The 19130-nt window shown below is 28.7% G+C and overlaps 2 protein-coding genes across 10 annotated transcripts; one reads left to right on the top strand and one right to left on the bottom strand.

Moving 5' to 3' along the window:
- Positions 1–7409: 7409 nt before the first annotated feature.
- On the top strand, positions 7410–14968 carry LOC107432650 (MADS-box protein SOC1). Of its 8 annotated transcripts, none has more exons than XM_048466132.2 (8): positions 7410–7494; positions 8660–8849; positions 12322–12406; positions 13418–13479; positions 13578–13677; positions 13881–13922; positions 14203–14244; positions 14602–14968. In XM_048466132.2, exons 2-8 carry the CDS (start codon positions 8668–8670, stop codon positions 14743–14745), a joined length of 657 nt encoding a protein of 218 aa, XP_048322089.2. In that variant the 5' UTR covers positions 7410–7494; positions 8660–8667; the 3' UTR covers positions 14746–14968. The 8 variants fall into 8 exon arrangements, with proteins under 8 accessions (XP_048322089.2, XP_048322090.2, XP_048322088.2 ...); XM_048466133.2 differs by lacking the exon at positions 7410–7494 and adding an exon at positions 7531–7600 and having other exon boundaries at positions 8666–8849; XM_048466131.2 differs by lacking the exon at positions 7410–7494 and adding an exon at positions 7576–7600.
- Positions 14969–15170: 202 nt separating this feature from the next.
- LOC107432677 (probable fructokinase-7) lies at positions 15171–18542 on the bottom strand. 2 transcript variants are annotated; one of them, XM_016043866.4, is made up of 8 exons: positions 18334–18542; positions 17999–18076; positions 17536–17753; positions 17177–17389; positions 16708–16905; positions 16486–16626; positions 16211–16327; positions 15171–15609 (listed from the first exon to the last, which is right to left on the bottom strand). In XM_016043866.4, exons 3-8 carry the CDS (start codon positions 17695–17697, stop codon positions 15475–15477), a joined length of 966 nt encoding a protein of 321 aa, XP_015899352.2. In that variant the 5' UTR covers positions 17698–17753; positions 17999–18076; positions 18334–18542; the 3' UTR covers positions 15171–15474. The 2 variants fall into 2 exon arrangements, with proteins under 2 accessions (XP_015899352.2, XP_048322083.1); XM_048466126.2 differs by lacking the exon at positions 18334–18542 and having other exon boundaries at positions 17999–18302.
- Positions 18543–19130: the final 588 nt, after the last annotated feature.

Raw genomic sequence — 19130 nt, 5'->3', positions numbered from 1 at the left:
TCTAGATATTATTATTTAAGATCAATTTTTTAACATGATATCTATATTGCTTATATACCATGTTAACTTCTCACAATTCACATATTTTATTAGTCACTTGCCAAACCTACTTCTCCCTTTTATGGTAATTTTTTTGCTTTTAATTATTCATATGATTAAAAATGAAAGGAACAAAGAGTAAGATACAAACTCTCATTTTGTAATGTTGTTATATTATCAATTTATCATTGATGATATGGATGACAATTTTGTATTACGGATTGTCAGTAAACTATATAAGTTTTTTAATGTTGAATAATATTTCATGCTTTAATAAATATATATATATATATAGTTTATTTGGAAAATTTACCGTTGTCTTCGCAAAAGATTATGCATGACAATTTTCATGACTTCATTTACCATAAAAAAAAAGTATTATAAAATATTGTCTTTTAAATCAATTTTTAAAAAATTTCAAAGTACGTTTAGCATAAAATTTAAAAAACTCATTTCAGACTCATCAAAAATAGCAAAAAAAAAATGTTTCCCTATTTTTTTTTTTTCCCCCTCAATAGATTTCCGTAATATAGTTTCTGAAAAGTATCAATATTTAAAAAATCATTCTTGGAAATTGACCAATCAAACACTTTTTTTTTTTTTTAATTCTGAAAATGTTCAAAATTTTTGGCAGTGAGAACTGAGACGTATAGATGACCCATGTCTTTCATGGTACGGTCACTCATGTGATCAGAAAGAGCATGTTGTAAACGGGCAGGTGCACAAATTACAAACTGCTTGCTTTTCTGTTTAGTACCATCATAACTTTCTGCCTAACTTTCCCTTTTTTTTTTTTTTTTTTTTTTTTTTTTTTTCGTACTAAATTTAGCAAAATTTAAAGAATGGTCCTTCAATATACTACCTTTGAATTACCTTTTCTTCCAATTTCGTCCCCCTTTTTTTTATATTTTTTATATCTTGTTATAATAGTATTTTTTATTTAAAAGTTTCTTAACTTAATTGTGTCCTTTTCTACCGATTTTAGAAATTCAAACTTACAAATATCAATATTGTATGAAATTATAGCATTTGTAAGACTTCTATTGTTGTCCTTTTTCTCATAATATTAATGCTTCCCTAATAAATATATTCATAATTTTAAAATGATTCACTCATAAAGATATTCATCAAATTGATTTTAATTTCTTTCTTGTTTAGGTTGTGTATTTTGTTAACAACCATTACATCCCATGGGGTTTTTTACCCAAAAAAACAAAAAAAGAGTAAGTGACTACGTTGCTCTATCCATGCTAATAAATGGGAGGGACCCGAATTTAAAGTATAATAATAAAATCAAATAAAAAGAAAATATAAAACATGGAAGTAAATAAGAATTCTTAGTCCTTTCCAAAAAATAGCTTAATAGCAAAATTATTATTTTCTTAGACAATAATAATAAGTTCAATCATCCAAACCTTTGTAAAACCAAAAAAGAAAACAAAGAGATTTTACTTAAGCTAAATACTAGTCCAATTATTTCTATACACAAAAGACAGCCTAGCTTTCCAAATCTAATAAACAAAAAAGTTATACAAATTAACCACACAAAAACCTCTATTTCAAAAAAAAAAAAAATTATTTTTTGGGCCCCAAATTTGCTATTTCCATTTGAAGATTTATATATGTTACTGCAAATTAAGTAAAACGAAGATGGTACTGCACCTACTCTTCTCAATGTTTTCCTCATTTCTCATGCATGTAAATCCAATTTCCATATATATATATATATATATATATATGTATGTATACATTCTTGCTTGTCTTCAACAATAAAAACAATTTTAACTGTTGGCACAAAATCTATAAGTTTGGCCATCGAAATATTAGTAAAAATATTATGGTTCGAGTAGGTAGGTTGCCAAAACAACAAGTAATAATCATTGTGACAAGACTTTAATTCTTTGTCAAACTTTTTTATAATTAGAGTTCAATTTGAACAGCAAATCCGGTGCTATAACTATTTGGCTTTTGTTAATTTGTCAACATATATATTCCTAATATAGGTTCTGCAATAGTTGTATATTTTTTTAACTGGCTAGTCAATTTTCACAACATATTCGTATAATTTTTTACCCAAAAAGGGTGGGAAAATTGTTTTGCCAAGTTTGTTGCCATAGTTCATGTTGCATGATAGATATATGATTAACACAACTTGCACTCTGCAAGTGGAGATAAAGAAAAAAAAGTTTCTTCTTTTGTGGTTTTTTTAGGTTGGGTGGTGGTAAAGGAAAATATCAGATTAAGGTAAAGACAACAAGGTGGGAACAGAAAGTGATTACGACCAATAGACTTCTTTTTTATTATTTGTCGTTTTTTTTTTTTTTTTTTTTTTTTTTTTTTTTTTTTTTTTTTTAAGGCATCTACCATAGCTATTTAGAAATTAACCATTCTTTTTTTTTTTTTTAAATTACAACTTGAGAGTAGAAGATTTTTACTTAGGTCAAGGTTTGAACTCTCAATCTAAAGTGTATTTTTAGTGTTTTTACTAATTGTATCAAGCCCATAAATACAAATTCATTTTTGTTGAAAACATGTTAATTAATACTTTTAGAACTCTAATATGTGTTGTTAACGAGGGAAAAAAAAAATCCAGCTATATGTTTGGGAAAGAAAATGAAGTGTTTTTCTAATCTATATATATATATATATGCATATATATAAAGTGTCTTCAAGTTGAAAAAGTGTAGTAGGATAAGAAAAAATTAGAAAAAATTAAAAAGCACGTGGTGCATTAAATAAAATAAGTGTTAATAATATCAAACATACCATAACTATTGCTGTTTATCATTATTGGTTATTTATATTGATATACCAATTATTAATTAGTTGCATTTTAATTATTTTTTATATTTTTAAACCGTAAATTGATATGAAAAAATAAATTTATAATTTAAATTTATTCATAATTAACACATAAACATATGTTCTTAATGTGATGGTCATTGAGAGTGATAAATAATATTTTTCCATTTTCATTTGTCATCCTTTCAAAATCAATCACAATTGAATAATACAGAACTGCCATCTTACTTCAATAATTAGTCAATCCTTCTAGTTTTTTTTTTCATATATCTTTTTTTTTTTTTAATGAATTATATAGTCTCTAACCCCTAAAATACTTTTGAGAAAAAAGGTATGAAAATAAAATCTAAGAACCAATAATAATCACAGATATAGGATAGAATGGGTAGGAAATGAGGGGCTTGAAAAGTTGGGGGTAATTTGGCAGATGGTACTTGTAAGGGGTTTTTTCTTTGGTTTTTGGTAAACGGTACTTGCACGAGCTAGTCAACCAAATTTGAGTCTGTGTTATTTGTCTTTCAATGGTGAAAGGATAACATACCAATGGTCATAAATTTATTTACTTTTTTCACATTTTGGAATTTGCAATATTAATACTGATAGAGATTATAAGATTTAATTATTACAAAGTTAGTAATGAAATTTGAAATTTTGAATGTTTTATTAAGTATAAAATGGTTAGCAACCCCAGCAAAGAAAAAAAAAAGGTATAAAGTGCATCGATTTCTTTGGTACAATTTTAAACGTTTTTAAAATATATTTTGGAAAAACTTATAAAAACCTAACATGCTCGTACTGGTCATTTTCAAATATAAAGTTTCACATATACAACGCAAAACAAATATATATATTTGCTGAGAATATTTTCATTGTTTTTTTAAGTTTTAATAAAACACATTTTCAATTCTACGCTAATGTATTTTGAGATTTAAGATCATGATTTTGGTTCCTAATCAAATATTATTTTCGTTCTTATTTGAAACTCAAAAACAACGTGATATCTTTCACAAAAAAGAAAAAAAAGAAAAAAAGAAAAAAGGAAAAAACAACAACATGCATGAAATATATTTTAAGGGAAAATTTAATTTAAATCTCCTTAATATTATCCGAATTACGTTTGAATATCGTATTTTTAAAAAATCATCACTTATCTTTTTTTCGATTTTCTATATGTGTCAAAACAAATATTTACTAGTTAAAAATATTAAAATTGTATTTTCATAATATTGTTCAATTATAAATTAATAATTTTTAATCCTTATTTGATTTTTAATCGTTAAAAAAAACTATAATTTTGATAGATATAAATTTTTCTAAGAAAAGTAATGATAATTTATTAAAAAATATATAGTCTAAACATGGTTAAACTGAAAAGGTTAAAGGGAAATTTATTCTATGCTTTTAGATATAGAATGACAATATTTGAGGTATACTTGAATGGTCATTTCTGAAACTAATTAAACCAAATTCACTGTAAAATTATCTACTTTACATGAATGTTTGATGTTCGGCCGAGTAAAGAGTGGATTTGTTTGAATTTTAACGATAGAGAGAAAAAAAAAAAAAACATTAATTTACACTGGAGCACAAAATGAATATTTTAAAAAGCAAATTACATCAGTGTAAAAATTTTAAAAATTTGTTAGAAGTTGACTTCAAAGTTCTAACTAAACTTTTTTCTAAGAGTAAAATATAAAATAATAACGTATTATAAGATTAATTTTAACAACCTCTAGATTTGTCTTAAAGATAAATGGTTCTTCTAATTTTTAAAATATTATTAATTTCTTTTTAAATTTTAAAAAATTATCATCTTTTATTATTGTTTCATTTACGCCTTTGAACTAATAATATCCCTACTTTCTTATAAGTTCTAATTACAATTTTCAAAACCTAAAAAATTATATTGTAATTAATTCAAAATCCAAGGTTCAAATATATTATTCCCCATATTATAGCTAGTAGACAGAAAAAGGTGAAGATAGATTTAACCCCAAAAAAGAAATACAAAAAAAAAAAAAGAAAAAGAAAAAGAAAAAGAAAAAGGTGAATAGAGAAATCAATTAGATGGGTAGGGAGTCAATGTCCACATTCCAAGGTCAAATCTAGACCGCAGGATGAAGACCCATGGTGGGATCCCTCAGCACCAAGAGGTTTGGAGCAACCTAAGCCAATGCACATAAATGGCATAGAACCCACCATGTACTGCCAACTAGGGGACACCACAAAAATGTCTATTTTTATTTTATATTCAAAAAATGCTACTATTGATAAAAAAAAATAAAAATAAAAAAATAGATTAAGATATTATAAATAGAAAAAAATAAAATAACAAAAAACTTTTTGAGCATCCAATGGTTGTGTTGCAATGTTTCCATACATTATCCCCACGACCCCAACCTCCATATAAAATGATCATATTCAAAAAATTGTCCACCACTTGTCTCTTCAGAGTGTGTCTCTCACTTCCTTGACTACTTGTTGTGTTGTTGATGATAGGTCTTCTTATTTTTTTAATTCACAAAAAAAAAGAAAAAAGAAAAGTCTTCTCATCTTTTTGCAACTATTCTTTGGGCTATTACTTATAATAGTATTAATTTGCACTAATACTTTATTTTCAAAGTTTTTAAATGCCCTTTTTTGTTTTTTTTTTGACTTAGTACAGAAGTAGTTGGGATTTAGGTGATTAAATAGACATATTTAATTGCTTTTAGTTTGAGATGAAAGAAATTGCATTTATGATGTTTGGTTTAGAAAAGAGTACCTTTGTTTTATATTCAAATAATAAGTTTACTTCTCAAAAATAATTGAATGATAAAATTTACTATTTCAATATAGGGAGTGAATTAGGAATAATTCGTTTAATAATCTCTTTCATAAGTTAAATTAAAAGATGACCTTTATATTCAAAATTTATAATTTCAATATATATATATATTTTAATCAAAATGCCTTTGAAAAAGAGAGTATACCTTCAACATCTTTAAATTTTTCAAAGAGATTCCAAAATTTTAAACCATTTCAAAAAAAAAAAAAAAAGAAAAAAAAAGAAAAGATAGAGAATACGTTTCTTCAAAAGGGGATATTTTTTGTGAAAATAGAATCATATTATTATGCATATAATTTTTTCATACACATTTTTTAACAATTATTTCAGGTGACGTCGTAGGTTTACGTATTATTTCATCATCCCACATTCTCCACTTGATTTTTTCAATTTAAAAATGTATAAAAAAAAAATTGATATTTAATACGGTAGCACAACAATGAAACAATAAAGATCAATAATTGCTGTCCATACTAGGGCCTGTCCCACACTAATTTGTTTCTTTCTTTTTTTTTTTAAATAAAAATAATATTTGTTCACATTAATTAACATATAATAAATATCTACTTCACTAATTGAACATCATACATATTGACTCCACAAATCAACCCAAAAAAAAAGAAAAAAGAAAAATAATAATAATAAGGATCATTGTATTACACGCGCCAAGAGTGGGAATTGGGTATTGTTCAAGTCGAGGACGACTAGAATAGATAATGTTGTTTTTTTTATTATTATTTTTTATTTTTTATAATAAAAAAATTAAAAAAAAAAAGAAAGAGAAAAAGAAAAAGAAAAGAAGTAGGAATATCTGACGCGCCAGACGAAATGGGGAAAAAGGGATGAGAAGAGTGGCAGACGCAGAGCTTGAGAGTGTGAAACACACGCACCTCCCAAATTTGACAAATTTTAAAAAACGTAAAATGTAAAATGATAGCAGTGTGATGCGTTTTCGCTTCTGTATTGGTCCATTTTGTCAGGATCTGTACGGACGATGTTGATGTGTTTCTAACATTGTACGAACTTCTATTATTTTTATTATTATTTTTACACAACCCTCACACACACACACACACTCTCTCTCTCTTCCTTTTTAGTTTTTCCCAAACAAAATTACTTCCTCCACCCAAAAAAAAATAAATAAATAAAAAAAGAATACTATATATCTTTTTGGCTAGAATCTAAGAATCTTACTATGATTATCGCTTGGACAAATTGTTGATATGATTATTATTTGTTTGATTGAATTTGGTTGCAGAAAAAAATATTATTTCTTATTGTTGATGAATTTATATAATATCTAAAATGATTTACTTTTATAACTTATAATTTTATAATAAAAAATTGTTGTCTAAATATAAGTTATTAATAAATAATACACATATCGCAATAATTTCATTTGCCATTATCATTACTTATATAAATAGTAAAATATAACAATCTATGAGTTTTAGGTATCATATATATATATATATTTTTTTTATTTTTTTTGTAGGTTAAATCGTCATCTCTCTTTATTTTGTTTTTCCACTTTTTATTGCTTTGGATTGAGTTTTCTCTCTGTTGGTTTCTATTCTGGTTTTTACCAAAACAAGCAAAAGTATGACAATGTGAGGCTTTCTGTTTCTTACTTCCAATCCTTTTTATTATATATATATATATATATATATATATATTTTATTTTATTTTATTTTATTAAAGTAAACATCATACTCTAATATATAATAATTATACTTTTGCAACTTTTTCTAGGTGGGTCTTAGGAATTTAACCAATAGGGAAACAAAGGGAAAAAGGGGAGTGATGGTATACATGAATAAGGAAAGGTGGGTGTTTTCCTCTCTCTCCCTCTCTTTCTATCTCTCTCTCTCTCTCTCTCTCTCTCTCTGTGCTTCTTGAACTCTTTTGATTTGGTGGTGACCCAAAATAAAGGTCAATCTATCAAATAAAAAAAGAAAAATTTAAATTCCAATCTGGGTTTTTCCCCATATCTAAATCTATCTTCTTCTCTGTGTTGTTGGTCTTTGTGGGTTTTCAAAACCTTGAATTTTCTTCATTTCTTCATTTTATTTTTAGCTTACCCCCCTCTGTTTTCACTTTGGCATCTTTCTCTTCTCTTTTGTAGTTGTAATGGGTTTTTTCTTTCTTCTTTTACCTATTTGGTAAAATTTCTAATATTCCTTTTTAAGTCTTTCCATTTTTAGCTTCTTAAAGAACAATATGTTTTTCTCCAAGTGCTGAACAAGATTTTGATTGTGCGCTTTGTTTTGTGGTGGTCTTTCCAGTCACTCTTCTTACCTTAACGTACAAATATACATATAAATATTTTTCTGGTTCTCCTGCAGTCTGTTCAGGTAAACCAAAAAAAAAAAAAAATTAAAAAAAGAAAAATCTTCCAGGTTTTCTTCTGGGTCGATCTTTCTTTATCCCATTTTAGGCTTTCTTTTTCTTCATTCATAAGCTTTCTGGGTTTTGTCAATTTGGTAAGTCTTCCTTTGATTTTTCCCTTTTTTATTTTTTATTTTTAATATTCTCGTCCTTTCTCAAACTTTTTTTTTCCCATTTTTTTTTTTTTTTTTGTCTCTTTCATTCTTGTATTTTGTTCCTTTGGATCTTCAATATGAATCCTGTTTTTTGCTGTTCGTAAACCACAATGACTAATTGGAAATTGAAAAAGATCTTTTTTTTTTTTTTTTTTTTTGGGTGTATTTTTGGACTATACTTGTCCAATGTTATTCTAGCTGTAGATAAAAAAATCTCTGGTTTATCTTCCTTTTTCCTCTTGTTTCTACCATTCAGTACATAAGAAAAAAAGGCTTTCAGCTTCTTATTTGGGTTTTGCCTCTCTGGTTGTACACATATCTATATGTATATATATATATATATATATATATATATATAACATCGATTTTTGAAAAATAGGTTTTTGAAATCTTCAATTTTTTTTTCGTATTTATTAATTATTATTATTATTATTTTTGGTTGGAAAAGGTGCAGAAATGGTGAGAGGGAAGACTCAGATGAGGCGGATTGAGAATGCAACAAGCCGTCAAGTGACATTCTCAAAGCGGAGAAATGGGTTGCTGAAGAAGGCCTTTGAGCTTTCAGTTCTTTGTGATGCTGAGGTTGCTCTAATAATCTTCTCTCCTAGAGGGAAGCTCTATGAATTTGCTAGCTCAAGGTACAAAACTTTAGTATTCGTACACTTTGTGTAAATAATATTATATATATATATATATATAAAATGTTACCTGTGAGATTGAGCTGAAACATGGTTATTTCTTGCATTCATGTAGTGGATTTGCTATTATATGTTGATTTAAATTTTATGCGTAATTTATCATTTTTTTAGGAGTTTCTTGCACTTTAGGGTTCTATATGTGTTTCTCTTTTTTTTCTCTTTCTATTTCTCTTCTCTCTCCCCTTCTTAATCTCAAGTCGGTTTTTTCACGTTCATGCTGATAATAAGAATATGGAAAGGAAGACAAAATTATGAATAAACGGAATGAAAATCATTGTACAATTAATTGAATCTTCTTTTTGGTTTTGTTATTCTAAAGAGTTTGATTATTGCTCGTCAATCATGTATGATTCTCATTTTTTTTGTTTCAACACATTTTATTCATAAGCACAATATGCTTTAGAAATATATTGTTGAATTGTTAAAGTTGTTGAGTGCGGTTTGAATCTATCTTATCAACTTGTGTGCATTTTATATAATATTATTCTTGGATAAGCCATATAATTAAATCGATGTACATCAGACTAATTGATCCACTATATAAAAAAAAAAATACAGCTAATGTGAGTATACCACTCATTTGCCAGTCTTATCACCATTGAAGAAAGAGAAATGGATTGTGCATTACCAAAACAAAAGAGAAATAGATTGTACTTTGCATTGGTTTTATTTTTTACTTTTTCTTGCGGGTACTATGCATTGGCATTGTAATCAGTATTACGATAAAAATATAAAATATAAAAAATTTATATGCAAAAAAATTTGAGCAAAAGAGATTCTTGTGCTGTATAAATCACCCCAGGTAATTTTCCCTTGTTGGTAATCTCAAAAGCTTCTAAAACTTGGAGTAGTACTGAAGTGTTGATAAATGCAACTATTAAAAAAGGTCTAGTCTAAAGAAGTCATGGCCTAGTATTTTTTTAATTCTTTCTATAACATAAATTTGTTCCCAATTACATTATAAAATAAAGTCATTATGGAATAAATATGCCTTTTCTACCCTCCTCTCTCTCTAAAACAAATATATATATATATATATATATATATATGTGGACTTTATGATTATGATTGGTAAGGTCATACCTTCTTGCAACAGTATCATCTATATTTTCTATTCATGAAGATTGTTTTTCTTTTATTAGAGAAGTAGGGGAAAGTTCAATTCTAGAAGTGAATGCTTGAAAGTTTCTAAGAAGAAATAAATTATTTCCTAAATTATGTAGAATATGTAACTAAAAGAGATAACAGCTCTTGCCAGTTGGTCTTTTGCCTTTTGTTTTAATTAATGGATCATCATCTTCATTTGTAATTGTAATGGTTAAAAGGAAAAAAAAAAGAAAAAAGAAAAAAGAAAAAGGCTGTGAATAAACACATAAAAATAGTTCATCGTTTTGTCTATTTATTATTGATTTGAGTAGTAAGGTACAAAAGGGGAGATAATTAATATTTGTACCAAACAAATCACTTCACTTTTTCTTTTATTTATTTATTTATTTTTTAAATTAACAAATTTGCCCCATCTAGAAAAGGCAATTATGTTTATGATTTTTTTTTTGTTGACTCTTTGATGTTTTTATGAACACTCCATAATTAATAGTTACCTTAGTAATAAAGTTATTTGCTTGTCCCTTAATAACTTCTATCACATAGTTATTCAAAAAAAAAAAAAAAGAAAAAAAGAAAAAGAAAAAAGAATAATGTATTTGGACGGATATTTAAATCTCTTTATAAGATACATATAAGGGAAAAAAATATTCTTTTCAATCTAATATGAATAGTGGTGAAGATAATTCAATATTAATTTAAATTATTTTAATCTATGGAGAAACATTTTCATATTTTTAGGCAATAGACAATTTTATTTTATTTTTCGTTTTCTTTTTTTTTTCCCCAGTTAGTATGAGAAAATTATATAATTAGGGTAGTTTATGGTGATTTCCTTTGGGACAGACAATAAGATGAAACATCTATAGTAAAAATCATAAACTAATTGCCCAATTTGAAGTTATGGTAGTATTGTCAAAAGCAAAAAAAAAAAAAAAAAAAAAAAGAAGTTAAAATGGACTATGTGTAGCCTTTTGTGAATCGCATACTTGCCTTACTAAACCTTTCAGATTTCTAACTTGTTAAATTATTACTAGATTTTTCTTTCGGAAACGTATAATTGGCTTCCCTTAGCCTTTGATATAAATATTATGCTTTCTATTTTTTTTTATTTTTAGATTGGAGATGGATCGTTTACAAGAATACAGTGACTTTCTTATTGAGTTATCCCTGCCAAGGACAATATACATACTATGTTAAACCGCTACATTTCAATAGTCAAAAGTTGTTTTCATGTATAGTTAATACGAACGATTAATTTCATATATACATACATATAATCTCTCTTTTATTTTTTCTATTTATATGCATAACTCTTTTCACAGAAGTTGATGTTTTATTTTATGATATGATTTTTAACTTGAATTTATATACCTTATCAATTTCAACCTTACGTACTGCATAGCTCACTGCTATGTTACTCCTAGCTTCTATAGCTCCAATGTTTGAATTCAGTGCTCAATTGTTAGTGATTCACTTAATTAGTTCTGGTTCATGTATTTCTGTTCTAGACAACTAGTCTAATTTTATCAATAAAAGCCAACATACGATATATTCCTTAGAACCCCTAAGGCAGTGTTAGGTTGTTTAAATAGACTTTAAAATGGAATGAAATATTCCATGGTAATATATATATATATATATATATATATGTGTGTGTGTGTGTGTGTTTATATATAGGTTTTGTAGATTCATTGATCGGGGCTTAAGAGAAGAATTTTATAAGTTTCCAAAAATTGAAGATACAGATCAAGGAATTGAATTTCAATTATTTGTGGAAGCATATCAATTGGTAGAACTTAGAAAACTTATTAAAAAAAAAAAAAAAGATATAATTATGGTTGTGTCGTCCAAAAACAGAAAATAGTCTAAACAGAGGAAATAAAGTGATTCCTTCGAGATTTTTGAAAGTATCGTCGGATACCATTGAGGAACATAATTTATAACAAAGTTTTTGTGTTGTTGATTCCTAGTAGTGCCTCTTCCCCTATGCAACCTATTGGTACTTGTGGAGTACATTTGACCTAACCTATAGAGTAACCTTTCGCTCAATACTCTCGAATCGACAATTGAAGCATCTGAGGCTGCATTAATCGGGATACACAACAGAAGGGCTTGTTTTATTTGCAAACTTCACGTTCAACAAGATTTATTTCAATAAATTTTTTTTTCTTTCTATATATATAAGTGCATTCCATGGAGTTAGAATCTTCAGCATGCTGTTAGAAGTAGTTTATATTTATTTCTCTTTGACATTTGGCTACTATGTTGTCATAGTTGTTGCACTAACATTCGTTTCAATGTTCAGCATGCAGGCTACAATTGAACGTTACAGGAGGCATACAAAAGACAATCAAATCAACAACAAATCCGTTATTGAGCAAAATATGCAGGTTTTTCTTCCCTACAAGTACAGATGCAATATCGCCATGAAACCCTTTTGGAATACAATGAATATGAAAAATATTATCTTCAACTTACATCCAAAAGGAAATAGATTCATGGCATTTGGCTTTGTTTATATATTATTTTTATTTTTATTTTTTAATTTTTTGCATTTTGTGGTCATAAATGAAAACTCTTTGCCTTACTTCCAAAATTGTAGTTTTGGAATACATTAATCCTAGAACACCAATTCCCGGTTGCTACATTCACGAGTACCTTCTTCCATTTACTTACCCAACATAATGTTTTAAACAACCTTGCTAATGCCAAATATTTATCCAAATTCCAATATGAATTGTTGGGTTAATAGGTCATAAGCGGAAGCTATTTTAAGCTAAGGTGGAGACTTGGGCATTTGATGATATTGGAAGAGGCTGAATTCAATTGGAGGGTTATTTTTTATTCAAGGAAGAGAGAAGGACCGAGAGTAATTGGAAGGAAGGAGAAATGCATGCTTGTTGATGATAAAGCTTGCAATAAGCTTTCTGTTGAATTCAGCTAATAGGCTTTTTTGCTTATATCACAAAGCAAGCATACCTTGCCTATTTATAGGCTTACAAGTTCGGTTATTACCTATAACTTGAGGGAGTAATCTTCCAGTTTTTTTCTAGTATGTTGGTTATTGCATGCAGTAGATTTTTCTTCATCAACTCCAAGGGTTTCACTTGGAACCCAAGCCTATAAGATATTGTAGGTAATTTGAGGAAGCCTATGCATTTTTACATCATCTTTAACTTCATGGTTAAGCAAATAGCCAGAACTAGCTGATATATTCTAGAAACTATGGTTAGCTTCCTAGAAATTTCCTAAATTACAACTTAATTATTCTTAGCACGAGTCACCAAAAGATTGCCAATTCCATTTTGTTTCTTCTACTATGTATTGTTTGTCTTTGATTAAATGTGTTGTTATTAAAGAACTTCTTTTCTCTTATAAACATGGTCATTTCAAAATTGCAGCATTTGAAGCATGAAACGGCTAACATGATGAAGAAGATAGAGCTTCTTGAAGTTTCAAAGAGGTTCATGATTTTTTTTTTTTTTTAAATTATTATTGTGCATGAGTTTTGCTTCTCCAATTTGAAATGTTTTTTGAATTTGGAACCTAAAAATGCCACAGGAAACTCTTGGGAGAGGGTCTGGGAGCATGCTCCATTGAAGAACTACAACAAATAGAGCAACAGTTGGAGAGAAGCGTAAGCAGCATCCGAGCAAGAAAGGTACTTCAATAAAGCCACGTTGTATTGACACTTTCAAGGTGTTTTTTTTTTTTTTTTTTTTTTTTTTAAATTTAATTAACCTGATATTGCCAGAGCTATCTTGCTTCCTCTAAGAGCATTTGTTGCATTTTGCTTTGCCAGAAACAGTTTTCTTCTTTATAAAATGAAAAATTTACGTGCTTGGTTTCTATCCAAACTTACAGACTCAGGTCTTCAAGGAACAGATTGAGCAACTGAAAGAAAAGGTAAAAAACTGCCAAATCAAAGAATTTCTAGCCACCAATCTTATCTTTCAGTCTGTCCTATATTGATAATAATTGTGGGAAAAGAACTGAAAACTTTTTGATCCTATATATACGAGGTCTATGTGTTGCAGTGCTTGATATGTGATTCCCAGCTTTCTAGAAAAGCATGAAAATTTTCACTTATCTTGCATTTTCAGCAGTCCCAAACATTCAAAGATAAATACTAGTTTCTGACTCAAAAACTTTTTCTTGTCTTTTTCCATATTTACTAAAAATTCAGGAAAAAGTCCTCGCAGCTGAAAATGCAAGGCTATGTGAGAAGGTAGGAGATTATTATTATTTTCGTTACTTGGTTGGTTCCTTGGGCATGATATTCCATTTTGTTTCCATTAGAGAATGTAAAAATATGAAATAATTGTACTTTTGGATTTAAACATTTTGTGTATATATATATATATATATGTGTGTGTGTGTGTGTGTGTGTGTGGAGTTCTACGCATAATGTTGTATGTTGTACATTATTGAATTTTGATAGTTGTGGATATTACTTTAGAACTAAATAGTTCTACATTCCATTGTTCTACTATTAAAACATGTTGATAACATATATTGATTATGGTATCTATTTTGTAATTTATTTATTTATATTGTTTCTTCTTCTATCCTTTTTTGGTTGCAGTGTGGTGCTCAATCAGTGCAGCCACTGAATGGGCAAAGAGAAAACTTGGGCTATCCAGAAAGTTGTCTGAGTTCGGATGTTGAGACCGACTTGTTCATTGGACCACCAGAAAGGAGAGCAAAGCGCTTACCTGCACAGAATTGATGGAAAGGACAATATAGTAATGGTGTTCGGTTCTGAACTGTTTACATATTTCTGTATTAGATTTCTGCACTACTAAATTAATTTCACTTCTGCAAGAATAATACCGACCGCAGTAAGAGTATTAATTTCTATGTTGTAACTTGTGATGATTTATTATGACAAGAAAAAAACGCACTATTGAGTATTATAATATCTTGTAATATAATGCCATTTTTATTGAAAATTTCCATTGGTATATGGAACCCACTATATATATATATATATTTATTTGTTCTACCTCCTGGACCTAATGACAGCAGTGACAACAGAACTTTGAAAGGATTTTCAGTAAACGTTTTTGTTTTTCAGATGTGCTGACCTTTCACACAATTTGCCAATAATGTTACAGTTCAACTACTGGAAGAGTATGCAACATAAGAATGGAATAATGCACAAACTGATTTCTTTTTTATTTTTTCAAGTTCTTATATTTAGAAAACTGATGAAAATGGAAGAATTAATATACATTTCACACAAAAGTAAAATTGATGCCCATCTCATCTGCTTCTCTTTCATCTGTACAAAATGGGAGCAGGAAAATTGGGTTTGTTGCTGTATGGTAACCCAGTTTATTCATTTGGGGAACTTAAAAGAGCCAATAGCTTGTTTGTCAATTTTTTTTTTTTTTTTTTTTGGGTTTTTTTTTAACAAAATCCAGTGACATGATCTTATGATGAACATATATCATTTTCATGTAGTGCTCTTGCCAAGAATTTGGTGGACTGCATCCTTAGTGGGTAATGCAGGTATTGCACCCATCCCCGTCACAGTGATAGCACCACAGGCATTTGCAAAGAGGAGAGCTTCCTTCAACCGGCTTTCATTCTGTAGTACAAAAAAAATAAAAAAATGTATCTTCATATTTTACTTTGATCTTTTCATGCATTTTGGATAATATTTTCCTGGTCATATTGCTAAATATGAAATTAAGGTGTTTAATGAATAGGAGATCTAAAAACTATCCAAAAACATGGTATTGGTGAAAAGATGATTTGTAATCTGTTCAAATAAAGAGTTAAAATAATAATAATAATAATAATGCATTCATTAGTATGAGTTTGTAAGAAACCAAAACAAGAGCAAAAATTCTGTTAATGTTCTTTTATCAACCCAACATCGTAATCTGACCTTGTGCATAAAGAGAAATATATTCTAATCTGGACTGTCGGTAGGAATAAGGAAGTAATCACATAAAATAAATATTCTACACATCTAACCTTAATCACTGATGATAAGAACAATTTTTTAAATCTTAATGCAAATGACTCTTTCAAAATTATATGGTAGTAAGATTGTTACTAATAATGCAGCCTGTTAATATCATTTTATTATAAAGTATTGGATAAATATCTCTAAGAATAGTAGAATCTCCATCCTTTTTCCTCCCATTCCACTTCAGGAAAAAAGAAAAAGGAAATATATGTACCTTGTACAGATTTAAGTCTGAAGCCAAATTCCACAGAATGCCAGCAACAAAAGCATCACCAGCACCAGTTGTGTCAACGGCATCAACTTTAACACCAGCAACTCGACCCTTAAACTCCTGCAGCACAGCGAAAGGCACATCATCTATATCACAATATCACTTGTATACTTAAAATTGCATGATTTTGGTTAATATAATAGCTGCCAAAAGACATATATCGACTTCACATTGGAATCTTTAAATTCATTGCTATAAAATTCACACTATACAATTACCTGAGTGTAGTATCTGCAGCCATTGTTCCCTTCAGTTACAAGCAAAAGCTTCATATGGGGTCGAAATAGCTTCTCCATCACCACTTTATCATCGTAGGGATCATCGCCTTCAGTTAGGAATTTAATTTCATCTTCACTAACCTGTAATTTGCCATTTATGCTCCATAATTTACAAATGACATCGTTCAAACATGCAGTCTTCGAACTATGAAAAACATATACCTTAACAAAGTCAGCCTGGTCCCATATGCTCATTATTCCTTTACGAGCAGAATCTTCAGAAGGCCATAGTGGCAATCTCAAATTTGGGTCATAAGAGAGGATACAACCAGCCTTCTTGGCAATATCCATGGCAGCCATATGAGCGGATCTACAAGGTTCCTCAATCAAACTTATTGATCCATAGTGAAATATACAACCCTACACGGCATAATTTTTTGAGGAAAAAGAAAAGGCATCAGCTAGTAGCTTTCTTCAGCGCTATACCACCGTCTCCAAACCCAATTGGAAAATTGTTCTACCATGTAGATTTAACATTTAGGACATAATTAATGGAAACATTCATCTTAGAACAAAGTATTTCTCTAGGAAACTAAATACAATGTGGTTAAACAACCCAATACTATATCACTTGAAAAGATTAGTCACTTAAAAAGAAACCATTACTGAATAGAGAATAATAAGTGTTTACCTTTTTAATCAAGTTTTCATCGAGTTCTTTATCTTGAAGCAGCATATCAGCACTTGGGTTCCGGTAAAACATAAACTCACGGTCACCTTCTTTTGTAAGGGTAACAAATGCCAAAGCAGTCCTTGCATGTGGATCGAAACGCATGCCAGAATTGTCAACATTGTTCTGTTTTAGAATGTCAGCCAACATGTATCCAAACTCATCTTCACCAACCTAAACAAAAACATTTACACATGAATTGTTGTTGATAGTAAAAGAATAGCACAAAATACATGTTCTGTCAAGTAAAAAGATCAAATATTTTTCTATAATTAAGAGAAAAAGATAAGGGGGGTTGAACTGTAAAATTATAGTAGAACCTTTCCAATGAAAGCTGCGGAGCCTCCAAGTCTTGCTATCCCAACAGCAACATTAGCAGGAGCCCCACCGGCAGCTTTTTTAAAAGCTTCAGCTTCTGCAAGAGAAACCCCAGAAACAGTTGGAACAAAATCAATCAACATTTCCCCGAAGCAAACAACCATTGAATCTTTCTCCAAATTCCCTCCATTTAAATCCGCTGTAAGCCCTCTTGAAGAACCTGAAAACAACCCAATTGCCTTTCTCAATTAACATCAACCAAAAAAAAAAAAACAAAATCCAAAAAATGGTTCAAAATTAGATACCAAAAAATGTCAATTAAACCAACAATTCTCATCAAAATCATCTACTTCAAGAAACAAAGTGGGTCAAAACAAAAATCAAGAAAAAAAAGTTTGAAGATCTGAAAAAACCAAATCCGAAAATGGGCATCAAAGAAAAACACATTGAAAATCATATATATACCAGAAGAAGAAGATCGCTTAGAGAACTTGAAGCTGCCCCTACGAGATCGATCAAGATTGACAGGGAAACAACCACAACCTGACATATTGAAAAATCCAAAACAACAATTTTGTTTTGAAAGAAATTAAATACAGAAATAATACAAAGAAAAAGAAAAAAAAAAAAAGTTAGCAGAAAGAGGCAGCCAATGAAGCAGGAAGAGGTTGTTGTTGTTGTTGTTGTTAGAAGGACCAAGCATTAAGAATTTGGTATATATTTTGATAAGTTTGCTATTAGTTTTATGTTCCTCCGGAGACTACTCCCTACTAGTTCGGAGAAGTCAACAAAATACCCACCTGGCTTTCATGTCCTCCCGAAATTCTCTGCAACAAACAAATGAAAAACCAAACCCGCATGGCACTTTGCACCCGCTCATCTTCTGGTTTTCTCTGTGTAGGGAAGTAGAGAAAACTTGTTCATTCCTGATGCTCATTCAGTTTCTATACTATATACTCTTTATGGGATCAGCAATCTCTCTATATGCTTTTTGCCTCCCATATTTTCACGTGAAATTTTCTTGATGGCAAAACCATATTATTTATTGAAATTTTTATCAAATTTTATGTAAGAAACAGGATTTATTGCATGTTAGGCTATAGCTGTGCGTATATAGATAAATAAATTACATGTCATTAGATCCGCTAAGTAAGTTACAGGATGTATTTAATTTATAATTTGAAAAATTTTAAAAGTCTTTATAAGTTTAGAGGTATTCGATTTAGATTTTAAAAGAGTATATACAAGTCTAATGATATTTAATTCAGATTTTAATGGATTTTGTAAAAATTTATTAAAATTTAGATGTATTCAACTAAAATTTTAAAAAATTCTTTTAAAATTTATAGGCATTCAAAATGTTATTGATTTTTAAAAAATTTTAAAAAATGATGGATTTTAATGGATTTGAAAAAATTTTATAAACAAAATTGTGAAGAAATTATCAATATAAAATACAATATTTATCTCAAAGATTTTGTTAGATTCTTATAAATTTTTTATAAAATCTATAGAATTCTATAATAATCCATATAATCCTTTAAAGTTTATAACTCATTTAAATCCGTCAAACTCAAAATTGAATATATCCCCTACA

The sequence above is a fragment of the Ziziphus jujuba genome, chromosome 11 (genome assembly GCF_031755915.1).
Source record: "Ziziphus jujuba cultivar Dongzao chromosome 11, ASM3175591v1".
Taxonomy (NCBI): Eukaryota; Viridiplantae; Streptophyta; class Magnoliopsida; order Rosales; family Rhamnaceae; genus Ziziphus; species Ziziphus jujuba.
This window is presented reverse-complemented; position numbering and strand designations above follow the sequence as displayed.

Bases quoted from the DNA above. Each gene is read 5' to 3' on its own strand.
- LOC107432650 (XM_048466132.2), top strand. From the start codon at position 8,668: ATGGTGAGAGGGAAGACTCAGATGAGGCGGATTGAGAATGCAACAAGC. The intron at 12,407-13,417 runs GTTTTTCTTCCC...TCAAAATTGCAG, and splicing joins TTATTGAGCAAAATATGCAG to CATTTGAAGCATGAAACGGC. The intron at 13,923-14,202 runs GTAAAAAACTGC...CTAAAAATTCAG, and splicing joins TTGAGCAACTGAAAGAAAAG to GAAAAAGTCCTCGCAGCTGA.
- LOC107432677 (XM_048466126.2), bottom strand. From the start codon at position 18,083: ATGTCAGGTTGTGGTTGTTTCCCTGTCAATCTTGATCGATCTCGTAGG. The intron at 17,390-17,535 runs GTTCTACTATAA...GTTTTTGTTTAG, and splicing joins CCGCAGCTTTCATTGGAAAG to GTTGGTGAAGATGAGTTTGG. The intron at 16,328-16,485 runs GTAATTGTATAG...GCTGTGCTGCAG, and splicing joins GCTGCAGATACTACACTCAG to GAGTTTAAGGGTCGAGTTGC.